The sequence below is a fragment of the Diadema antillarum genome, unplaced genomic scaffold (genome assembly GCF_040938485.1).
Source record: "Diadema antillarum isolate AM-2024a unplaced genomic scaffold, OU_Dant_1.0 scf00000141, whole genome shotgun sequence".
NCBI classification, from domain to species: Eukaryota; Metazoa; Echinodermata; class Echinoidea; order Diadematoida; family Diadematidae; genus Diadema; species Diadema antillarum.
In genome coordinates, this window is record NW_027271030.1 from 3,042,316 (window position 1) to 3,054,662 (window position 12,347).

At 37.7% G+C, this 12,347-nt stretch overlaps 1 protein-coding gene across 1 annotated transcript in view; it reads right to left on the reverse strand.

The window, feature by feature from the left end:
* Nucleotides 1-12,347, reverse strand: part of LOC139721290 (integrin alpha-8-like) — a 92,122-nt gene that overhangs the window by 51,705 nt on the left and 28,070 nt on the right. Inside the window, exons 3-4 of the mRNA XM_071632611.1 lie at nucleotides 9,768-9,847; nucleotides 7,871-8,006 (exon numbers count right to left, since the gene is read on the reverse strand). Of these exons, the coding sequence (XP_071488712.1) occupies nucleotides 7,871-8,006; nucleotides 9,768-9,847 (216 nt within the window). The remainder of the gene's footprint in view (nucleotides 1-7,870; nucleotides 8,007-9,767; nucleotides 9,848-12,347) is intronic.

The window sequence follows — 12,347 nt, forward strand, 5'->3', positions numbered from 1 at the left end:
TATATATGAAGATGATTTGAGATACATTCCTTTCATCATCATTGTTTAAAAAAAGTTATACCCGACCTTGCTCCTTATCCCTGGAATGTACATGGGCTACTTGGCCTACAATGTACATATATTTATTCCAGCCTTGTGTACGACATTATCTGATTCATTACATAAATGGAATACAGAATAGACTGTGAATGGGCAGATACAATACATACGATATAGGCCTACAACCTTTTGCACTCTTCCCGAGCCTTTTTGTAAGTATTCACATCAGTTTAACTGCCACACCAGCATGACTGCCAAGTTTGTATTACAATACACATAATACAATTTCTATTATCAGAAGAAGCAGATTTCTTCATACTGGCATGCCTCATACACTATGTACCGTACGTTTATATATCAGAGTTGAGAAGGATCTTCCTACCATGAAAGATCTATTCGATACAGATCGTGCCTTTTGGCATTGACACTGTTATTGATGCGCAGTGTTGCTGTTGCTAACACGGTAAGAAAAACAGGTAGCTGGTGTTGACCTTCTACTGGTCGAGCAACGCGATAGCCCAGATCTTGTATCACGCACACATGCACACACGTGTCATCTTCTTGAACATCACAGACATAGCACAGATCATGTCGAGCATAGCGGCGGTCCAACAACTTTAGCTTGCTTACAGTGATGTGACGAGCAGGCCTTGGCCATACAATGACAATTTGCACTCGACACTTTGCAGCTTGCTGTACAGCTAGGAGCTTTAAATACAACAAAATCAAAAGAAAAGCACACATTGATAACGCACGGACAATGAGGCATTTGTATATCATGAATACCTAGAAATGAACAATGAAACAATGAGCTCACATAGAATCTCTACATCGTCATTATAGATTCATGTGTGCTGGCATTACAAGGTATTAAAATTTAATGATCCTTGTGCAAGCTACACTGTACTGGTACATGGCACACATGTTGTTGGTGTGCATTCATGGTGCGTATGCACACCACTGGCATTCCACAGGCATATAGTGCATAAGACATGTACTGTATGCACTGTGCCGAGTGTAAAATTGCCTCACTACCACCCAGGCCCACGCAGACATTCGCGATGCCACTGATGTAACCTACCATGCAAAATCGACATGAGCGGGAGAAAGAGAGAGCCAAAGAGAGAGAAAAAGATAGAAAGAGACGGGAAAAACGGGGTCGGGGAATTTCCTAACGACACTCTGACTTGATTAGACAGCAGAGTCCAATTACACAGGCTACAGCAAGATGCAGCCACGGCTAATTACAGGAGACGGGACCGTTAAAGGGAACATACTCCTCGGAACTTCCAATGACATCATCTCGCAAATTTCGTAATGTCGGATAAGTGCACACACATGTCGGACTGAGGCAATTTGGACACATGCTTCAAATTTTCAGACCGCAAATATATGCACATTTGGTATGAATTTTGTTATAGACCACACTGTATCGCTTGAGCACGACTACAGGATAAGAAAGTTTCTCTTTAACCACAAATTCATAATTGATGGGCAGGCAGGTATTACTCTAATCCATAAAGTACCTGGGGAATTTGCTGGAGAAATTATCATCTTGTATTCATTACATTCTTGGTGCATACAATAGAAAATCTGAATTTTGCTGCAAGACACTAAAGAAAGATTGTGAGGAACCATTCATGAAATTTGCCCATAAAGAAAAAGAAATTCATTAGAAAAATACCACTTTAGAAAATTATACAGGAACATTAATAATCATCACACAAGTGTTGCTAATTCTTAATAATCTGATATAAATTTGATAATTAAAGAAGTCTTTAAAAATTATGTAACCACAAAGAAGACCCGTGAAGATGAACAATGTAGGACTCTATTAAAGAGCTTTTTAACTCCTCCTCATCCAAGTAAAATTTATAACAAAAAGTACAAATTACAATGAAAAGATGGGGTGGCTGGGGTTACAGCAAAGGAGCGTGGGAAACATATAACACATACCAGAAAGCTATTTACCTTGCACATATGAACACATACCCACAACATGAATGGAATAGATTTTATGGATCACTCCTTTCTCAAAAAAAAAAATAAAAATAAATAAATAGATAAACCAAACAAACACACACACACATACTGAAATAGACACAGATTGATACAAACAAACATCCCTGCTCTTGATGGGGGGGGGGGGGGGGGTCATATAAAGGACTCCATTGAACTCCACAACTCAACACATTATTATTCTACAAGACAATATAAAGCCAAAGAAGTCCATACATGTTTCATATGCTTAAAGGGTGTGTACAGTTCTAGTCGAGGTGAAGATTTAGCTTTTAGTGTTTTGTGAGATATTCAGAAACCACTCTATGAGATGTCAAAGAGCATGCAGTTCTAAGGGGTATCAAAAGTTTATTCGATGAAAATTGGTTTTGAAATGGCTGATATATCCAAAAACAAGGTGAAACAAAGAGAAACTAATAAAGTTGGGGCATGTCGCCTTTTATTATTAGCACTTTTTGGGGATCTCAGCCATTTGAAAACCAATTTTCATCAAATAAACGTTGAATCCTTCTTAAAATTACATGCTCTTTCATATTTCATAAGAAGCTTTTCATTATCTCACATAGGAATGTTTAAAACATGAATCCCTACCTCAACCAGTACTGTACAGTCCCTTTAAATGAAGGCCTCTGCAGTTCTGAACTTTTCCTCCTTGTTTCTTTATTTATCTTCTTCTAACCCATGTATGGTAGCTCATCCACAGGGAACAGAGATTACAATTGGAACACTGGTTTTTGACATGTATTTTAGGGGAAATCCAGTCCAAATATTAGTTAGACTGATGAAAAAGAGTAAAATCTTAAAATTTCAATGGTAAAATTTTGAGTGATATTGGATGAATAATAAGGAAATTATGACATTTTAAGTTTGGGTTATTTCTGCAAAACAGTTCTTGTATACAGTTTATATGCAAATGGGTGAGCTAACCATGTCATACCCTCACAATTTTCCATTGATCGTGTACATCAAATGACGAAAATCTCATGTTTCTGTCACTGAAATCTGAAACATGATGTCATTCCTGGTTGAATAACTTCAGAATACTGTAAAACGAGGAATGTTCGCGTGCATTTTAATTTCGCGACAGCCAATATTCGCAAAATTAAAATGCACGCGAAAGTTCTTGTGTACACTATATGCATTAAATGTTACAGGCAACTCACAAAAATTTTATGCTGCGAAAAAGGCCGTTGGCTCCATTTCGAGAAAATTTCATGCCGCAAAAATATTGTGTTTTACAGTAAAGATCAATTAGATATACCAGAATTTGAGCCTCCAAGCATAATTGCGTTTGAATGAAAAACTGGAAATTTCAAAATATTTTGTGCGAACTATATGGCAAGTTGTGAGGGGATGGCATGCTCACTTTGCTATTTGCATATTCATATTCACTGTTCAAGAACTGTTTACTGAAAAATTAGCGAAACTTCAAAATGTTATAAGTTCCTTATTTTTCACAGGATTTCGATCAAAATGTTACCGTTGAACTTGTAATATATATTACTCTTTCTTATCAGACTAACATACACTTGGACTGGATTTCCCCTTTAAGAGGAGTATACGAATGAAGCCACAAACACAATGTCTGTTCCACCTGGCTACATCCATGTGTATGTCATTTCATACAATATACATTATACAGTACCTGTACTTCCAAGATTCAAAATATTTGATCAATGAGTAATATGTTCATTGTTAAATATTTTCTATTTCAATTGATAAATTCCTTCAATCATGTTTGTACAGGATACATTAAGGTAATGATAAGTGTCAAAAATGTCACATTACATTCATTTAAAAAATGAATACATAAAATAATATCACAGTAAATCCTATGCTTTTATTATTGCAACTAAAATGCATCATAAACACACTTCACTTGCTGAGTATATCAAATACAAAGTCCATTCAGGATCTTCTCAGTTGAAGGTTGGTGGACCTTGCTATTGTCTGTCTGCTGTCTATAACACTGGTGTCTGACATGTAGGGCCCTATTCAAGAGGTTTCTACAACTGAAATCACAAATACATCTGTTTCACATGTAAAGTAACGCATGCTTTTCAGTGGCACCAAACAGCACAACACGTTCAAAGTGATGATTTTCTGCCCGCCTATTTCATCACATACATTTTTATACACTTTAAATGTAAATATATGCAGTAATAACAACTTAGGTACAAAGCAAAACAAAATCATCCATAAGGGAGGGAAGCACACTGCTGTTATGACTGTTTCACAAAGAATTGAAGTCAATGAATATAATACTTGGCAGTTGAACCAAACAGCACAACACGTTCAAAGTGACGAATCACTGCGCACATTTTCCATCACGTACAATACACACACTTTAAAAGTATATCCATGCAGCGATAACAAAGATATAAAGCAAAACAACATAATTCATAAAGGAGGGTGGTGAAGTGCTACTAGGGCTGTTTCACGAAGAATTGATCTCGATCTTAAGAAAGTTAATATCAACTTAAAATCATGTTATGCCAATGGTTTCCCTGTTCAGATTCATTTGATAGTTTCAGAATCCACATCAAATTGTTATCAAAATCGACATACAAACCGCTTGGTCATTTGTTTCATTCTTTTTATAACTGGCTGCTTGAAAAAGTCTCCGACATTCTCATTTTTATCACAAGTTAGAATACCACTGAAGACACAAACAGCAGATACTACATTGTATAACCTTGCATTGATCTTAAGATCGTCTCAAATTCTTGGTGAAACAGCCCTCTGGTCTAAGAGTTATGAAGATGTCACCATACCTTTCTCATCTAGAAGCAGGCAGGATGTTTTAACAAAATGAAAGGAGAGAAAAGTCTGAAATTTATCAATTTACATTTCTTTTTCCAGAATATGATGTACTAGCCAGAGTAATGACCAGATTTGTGCTATTTTCTTTGTTTGTTTTTCTAACAAAGGATGACCTTACAGAACATGCAAAGGACACTTTGAATAAATATCAATATCCTGCATAATACAGTATACACAGTAAACTTAATGTGAGTTGATCTTGAAGGGACTGAGGAAAATGCATTGACTTAAGCAGGTAGTCTAAAGCCCACTGCACAATACACAATCTGAGGTCGTATGACTTTCCGACTGTTGGTTAGATGTCACCAAACATCCAAATGTCAGGTTACAGGACTAGGTCGCACGACCTGATCGCAAAGTTTTGGCATGTTGAATTTTTTCAAGAGGTCGTGCGTCTATAGCCAGCTAGCTACACTGTAGCTGCTAGGCTGCGCGCGTCCTGTGTACATAAAGCATGTTGGAGGCAGGTTGCAGGGCTTAAAGATCAGGGGGCCGTTTCATCAACGAGTTCGTCGGAGGTTTTCACCGACAAATTTGCTATCAGCCAATCAGACGCAAGGATTTCAGTAGCTTTTAACAGTTGTCGGAGTAAATCACCGACAAAAAGTTTCATGAAACACCCCCAAGGTCGCATCGAGCATGTGTTGCCAGATTGCATCACTTGGGTCCCATTTCATAAAACTTGTTATCAGTGACAACTGCCACATTTCTATGACAAATTTGCTCTCAGCCAATCAGATACAAGGATTTCAGTAGCTTGTAACAACTATCACAACTTGTCACTGATAACAAGTTTTATGAAACGGGGCCCTGGTCTCATGGTCGGTGGGTAGTACAACCTCAGGTCTTGTGGTGTGCAGTGGGCTTTAGGTAACATTTGACTTTGATGACACTCAACTCGAGAGTGTGCAGCATTATAATAAAAGGTTATGAATTTTAATTGGGACTTGACTTCCAGCCCATTATTCAACATATTATGATCAGCTGACCTACTTGGAGTTTACTTCATACACACAGTACTACATTTTGTAAATAATGAGGAGTTTGATTCCAAAATGAGTTAACTCCATTTTTTGAGAATTAAAGATATTTGAGATTAAAGCTGCTGAAAAAGAAAAAAACAAGGAAAGTAATAAGAAAATATATATATGTATGCCTTTTTCCAATCATAATTTCAGGAATATTCCTTGCTATGTAGCAGGTGAGATATCACCGGAAAGGTTTAACTTTGCTCTTTTATCTTCTGCATGTAAGACTTGCACAAAAAGCCTCTCCTCATCTTCCATCCCCCAACCCCCCCCCCAAAAAAAAAGTAAATAAATAAATAAATAATGAATGAATGAATGAATGAATAAAGGCAAGAAAAACAAAATCAAAAACAAAAATTCTCATTCATAAGACCCAAATGTGCACCATCTTCACTCTCTAGGAGTCACTTGCATTCCATGGTGTTGTTGTTGTTGTTACTGTTGTTGTTGTCGTCTTCATTGACGTTGTTGTTGTCGACGTTGTTGTCGACGTTGTTGTCGACGTTGTTGTCATTGTTGTTGCTGTTGTTTACAATGCAACACTGTAAAGATATTGAATGCTTGCACTATGGTCTATGTACTGTTGCCCCATGGTCCTAACAGTACATGGTCTGCACAAACACTGAAATTACTATCAAAAAGACTAAAAAAAAAGAAAAAAATGTCTCATTGCTGTCTGTTTTTTTGTTCATGAGATGACTCTTTTCAAGTCTGTATTCATGTGCGCATAACAAGCCACTTCCCTTTGCTCTGATGACATTCCTGTTTTTATTGCAAAACACTTTATGATATCCACACTTAGCAATGAGGAAAAGGGGACCATGTTGTTTGGGAAGATGGGATGAAGTCAATTTAGCAGGTTGTTTGGGGAGTCAGTCATACACAAGGAAGATAAAAGATCAGAGCAATGATAATTTGTTGGAACCCCTTGGGTCCTCCTTTTGTGCTTTTGTTTTTTGGGGGGATTTTCTTTTTCTGAGGAGGAAAACAAGAAGACTACAGGGTTTCTAATTGTAAGGACAAAAAACTAAAACAAAATGTACAGAAAGAATGAAGATAAACAAAACTCAAAACATCCCTGCACTAGTCCTCAACCCTTTCCTTTTTTTTTTTCTCGACACAAATGTAACCTTTCTACCATGGACCTGTTTTTTTGTCCCAAAATAGAGAACTCACCATGAAATACAATGAAAACATTAGTTCGGTCAACAATCGTTCATTTAGAGCACATGCAAACATAATTATGATTATGTGGGACTACTTTTTCCAACCACACAACACTGGTAGAATTTCTGCCCCTTGTCATCAGAATTGCATGGCATATTTCTAATCTGAATCAGAACCTGAGGTGATAGCAGACATGAGGTCTTAATCTAGCTAGCCTTCCTCGTGGATGAACTGGTCGGGGGGGGGGGGGGGGGATATTTCATCAAGTGTTTTGTCAGATTTTTTCAAACAACTTTGCTTTTCAGCCAATCAGATGCAAGGAATTCAGTAGCTTCAAACAGTTTGTAATAAAAATCATCTGATAAAACACTTAATAAAATGCATACCCCCCCCCCCCCCACTCTCCAAGATGCCACTGACATTGTACACACACAGTGTATAGGCTGCCAGCTAGCAATGGCAAGGAGAATGTAAAGAAATCAATGATCGGAACAATGCGCTTTCAACTTCAAGTGAACTTTGCATCATTTTGAATTCACAGATCAGTAAGGTTCAGCAGCAACACACTTGTGCACACAGTGTACTTGTTGTTTTTTAAAATGATATCAAACTTGCATAGAATCACTCTTGCATAATATTAAATCCATTCCTCATTGGTACCACCAACATACCCAAGAGAGACCATAAGTTGATTTTAAAAACAAAGATTCTACAAATCAAAACTTTCAGCATCCATTGTCTTGCCCTTCTTTCTTTCTTTCCATCCCAAGCTCTCGATAGCTTGTCATACTTACGGTCTGTTGTCTGGCATGGTGAGTACTCCACAAAGTTGGTGAAGTTTGAGTATCCAACAAAACATGTTCCTGTTGGTTCCCTCTCCTGGTCTGCCAAGCTGGGGTCTCTGAACCAGACTAGTCTGGGCGCACAAGCCTTGCAAAGGATGAAAGAACAAAAACAGCAGTTAGATGTTAACGGGGAAACTTTTCAGACCCTCCACTCACTAAAATAATGTTCATTAGAGATTATATAGCCTATGACATCTGACCTTACTACCCAAAACTTGAATACATGGGCATGGGCATGGGCATGTACACTACTATTCTGTTTCAATGGTCCCTCTATCGCTACATGGAACCGATCAGCAGATATTATGATACTTTGACTGAACCAACGTTTATTTGCTGCCGACCGGGGCCTGCTACAACAGAACTGCCCATCAGCAAATATTAGCACAAAGCATATTATGGTACAAATCATATGCAAAGACTAGGTTGGCCAGAGGAGTCTAGAATCACTCAATGTAGTCTTCTCTGCTTGCAAGAGCCTAATTTATTGTATTAGCATTTTCTGAAGTGTTACACGGATCCCCAAATGTATTCCAATTGCTAACCTTCGCTTAAAGGTCCATTTTGGGGTGCAACCAGAAGTTAATCAACAGTTTGGCAGCACAACACTCACACAAACACACACACACACACACACATGCGCACCCGTGCTGCACGCATGATATGCCGTTCATATAATTTCACCCGAGCGGTATGAAAAATGCGTTGTGGTCAATGACCTACAGGTGCCTTGTGCGATTATCGGTCAGACAATCCAGACACCTGCTCTGTGAGTTCGTAATCCTCCAGCGTCAGCCGACTCCGTGACAAAGCCCATGACTTCATCTATATGAGGACCCCTGTGGAATACGCTGGATTTCACATTTCAATCCTTATGGACTCTTCCTACTGCAGACCGTGGAGGCCCCATTAGGCACCTCTCATTGAAACCTATCATTGAACAGTCAAGTAGGCATCAATGTAAAAATATGTTAATGTTAAAGGTCCTGTTTACCTTTGGGAACAGTGTCTTAAAAATGTTCAAGATATCACTTTTGATGCATATATATATACACTACATGTATGTTTAGGTCAGTTGTATTACAAAACATCCCACCATATAAAAAAATTTGCAATAAAGCCTAAAATATAAGGAGATATCACTATTTTTCGCATTAAACCATAACTGTAGATGGTTTAGTCTAGAAACACTTTTATTAAAACTAATGTTCACATTTCATATATTTAACAACACAATAGCATTGATTATACTGGTTGAAATTTTTAACTTGGTTTGTTTCTATCCCTAATTCACATTTTAGAACTATTTTGAAGCACTGATGCTTGATTTGCGTTTCATCTGCAAATGGTAAATTATGCCTTTAATGTATTAGCTCTTTTATTGTGTGTGTCTTTTTTATATGCAGTGTAGTTTACATTTCAAATTCATATTTCTGGTGAATGATATGTGGACATACAATGTAAAACTCTGAGAGTGGAGAAATGCAGTATTTTATTTTTCTTAGTTCAGCACATTTTAGTGACATCTGTTCGACCTAAATTAGTAGAACAAATAGATGAAAAATGTCTAATCAGACAGGAGTACACGTGTAGGACTACTTGCAATTCATAATATCTCATGAGTGTGTAAAAAGGATAATTACAAATGTACGTTAAATGCTACATCCTAGCACAGCACTTGCATGTAGGCTCTTGCAAACGAATGGTGAAAGTTTTCTAATGTGATTCCCAAAGGATCACATTTAGCCCCAATTATCACAGTCCACAACAGGAAAGGGGAAACTTTCCATTTATAATTTTACTGTTATATACCCAAAACCTGGGAGCTGCAGGGCCATATTCTTACCAGTATTTTTCCATTTGGGCCTGAGCTCTCTACCGTTGCTCCAAACCATTGGTTGGACTTGTCCGTTACAGGCGAGTTACCTGCGGGTGGATGGAAAACAATAAAGCAAAGAAAATTAAACAAAAATTAATGAAATTATGCTTGACACACAATATCAAACAACGAGAAATACTTTATACATTGCCAGCATTCACTGGAAAATCAACAAAACTAAGTGGGCAGCATGTGACACTTATTGTATACCTCATTCACTGGCCAAAAAGGAAAGAAAAGGAAAAACAAAGATCATGCATGCTTTCAGAACAACTTATGAAAAAAGACTCCACATGTTGTTACCATGTTATCTACAAAAAGAAAAAAAGGAAAAGAAAGAGGAAACTGTACAAATACTGCATGGACAAATAACAGTCTGGAATGACTGATAGTGTTTCATATCATAAGGCACTACAGATTCTCTCAATTAACTAAATAAACTGAAGAAATATTCCAGCACATTTGTTAGCTCTAAAAGTGCACTTTTCACATAGGTAAATTTTTTTCTCCAATAGACCGTTGAGGATGGACTGACTTTGCTACAACACGCATTTCCCATAGACACTTGCACAAGTATACTCGGGAGTCCTCCTCAACCAGTTAATTCATGTAAATAGGCTTTGCAACCGGTATTTTGAATGTAACGTGGCACAGACCCTATTCTAACAGCAGCATCATATCACAGTTCCCATTTGCACACATCCTAAAGAGAAAGGTTTTTAATGATATCCCTTTTGCAAGCATCACAAAATTTTGCATGCTTGAAGAATGTCTCCCAACATCATGTTTGAAGTCTTACGGATATTTAGCTATGCCTCAAGAGTTTTAACCCAAAAAAAAAGAGTGAAAAAGTAACCCCATGTCACTTGAGAATACATTCCCTTTTGTAATAAGAATGGTGGGAATATTTTAGTTCACATAAATTTGCAGGAAATAGTATTGCTTCCCCTTCCGTCACAAAGACGTTTCCAGATTTGTTACTCTGAGGAAAGGTCTTAATTACATTGTACCTACCTCTACAGCATATCCGCTAATGAAAGGATTCTAATTTTCAGAGTTGCAAAAGGGACACACAGACTGTAAATAACATATTTTCCATTTCTGGAGTACCAAGTCTGTTTTTTCCTATACCAGTATCAAACTTCTACCCCCCCCCCCCTTTTCCAATCTGACAGGGTCAAGGATCAAGTACTTAATTAGAGTGGATGGGGAAAACATCTTGTCCTATTATCTGTTTGCACACCCCCTCCCCCTTCCAAAAATACATATGTTCACACACACGCGCACACACACACACACACACACACACAGCTGCTCAAGTATGAGTGGTCTATATCTCGACTGCATGGGTTATTGACTACAACTCGGAACATGCACACAGTTAACATCTCCGCAAGCTGCAGGAGGTAAATTAGATTTATCTGGATGCTGTTGTCAAAATTAACCCCGGAATGCCCCACTGTAATGAGTCGATCTGAACATGCCAAGACTGTGAGTTGCTCCACGATAAGGATCACACCCAAGTGATAAATGCACATTTGAATGAAGACATGAATACCAAGCACGCATACAATACAACTAAACCATGGGAGATGATATCATCAGATTTGAATGAAATTGAGCGAAGTTTGAAAATCGAGCAGCTGTAATTGTGTCTTTATGTCCATTAATCATCATTTCAGTTCTTTTTTCCAGCATCCATTCACTTTTTGCCCCCAATGGAGATTCTGCTAGGATTGAAAGCTTATACAGGTCCCTTTTGACTCAATTTAATAATCGAAAGAGACCAGGTCCATCCTGGGCCAACACACTCAAACAAACATATTTTTATATACATAATTATGTAAATATATACATGATGTAGTATACGCTAGTAGACTGAGTGCATAGTGTGGTAGGTGGGGGACAGGGGCTAGTATTCCTTTCTAAACCAGAAAATACACTGACTTTATAGAACTTAATTCATCTGATATCTAATTCATGAATCAATAGCCTCATTTAAAATTTCCACATAGAACATATGAATAGAGAATCCCGGAAGAAAAATAGAATTGAGCAAAACACTGTACAGTTTTTTTTCTACACGATTCTCTATTTATGACATCATTATAGGGTTTCAGTTTTCATAGAATGTCCAGAAAATGTAAACACTCTACTTTAATTTTCTAATCCTCGATCAGTAGTCAAGAGTGGCACATGATTTCCTGACTTCACGCGAAGTCTCCTGTGGAATTGGATCGGACTGGCTGTACAGTGTGTGAACTGTGAATTGTCTACAGTATACAGCCCAATGTCAAACAGTCATGTCTGCCAATGCACACACTCTTGAAGCGACAGATGCAAACAAGAGTTGTTGGCAAGAGTCTCTGAGTCATACAAGATCTGGAAAGTCTGAAGAATGTTTACTATCTGCCTACTGTAGCTCTAAAAACAGACAATACAGAATTGTGCCAATAGTCTAATACCGTATGTCCCCCAAAAAAATTACAATGGTACCCTCCACAATGATAACTTTAAAAATAGTGAATTAATCCAAAAACAATTTCA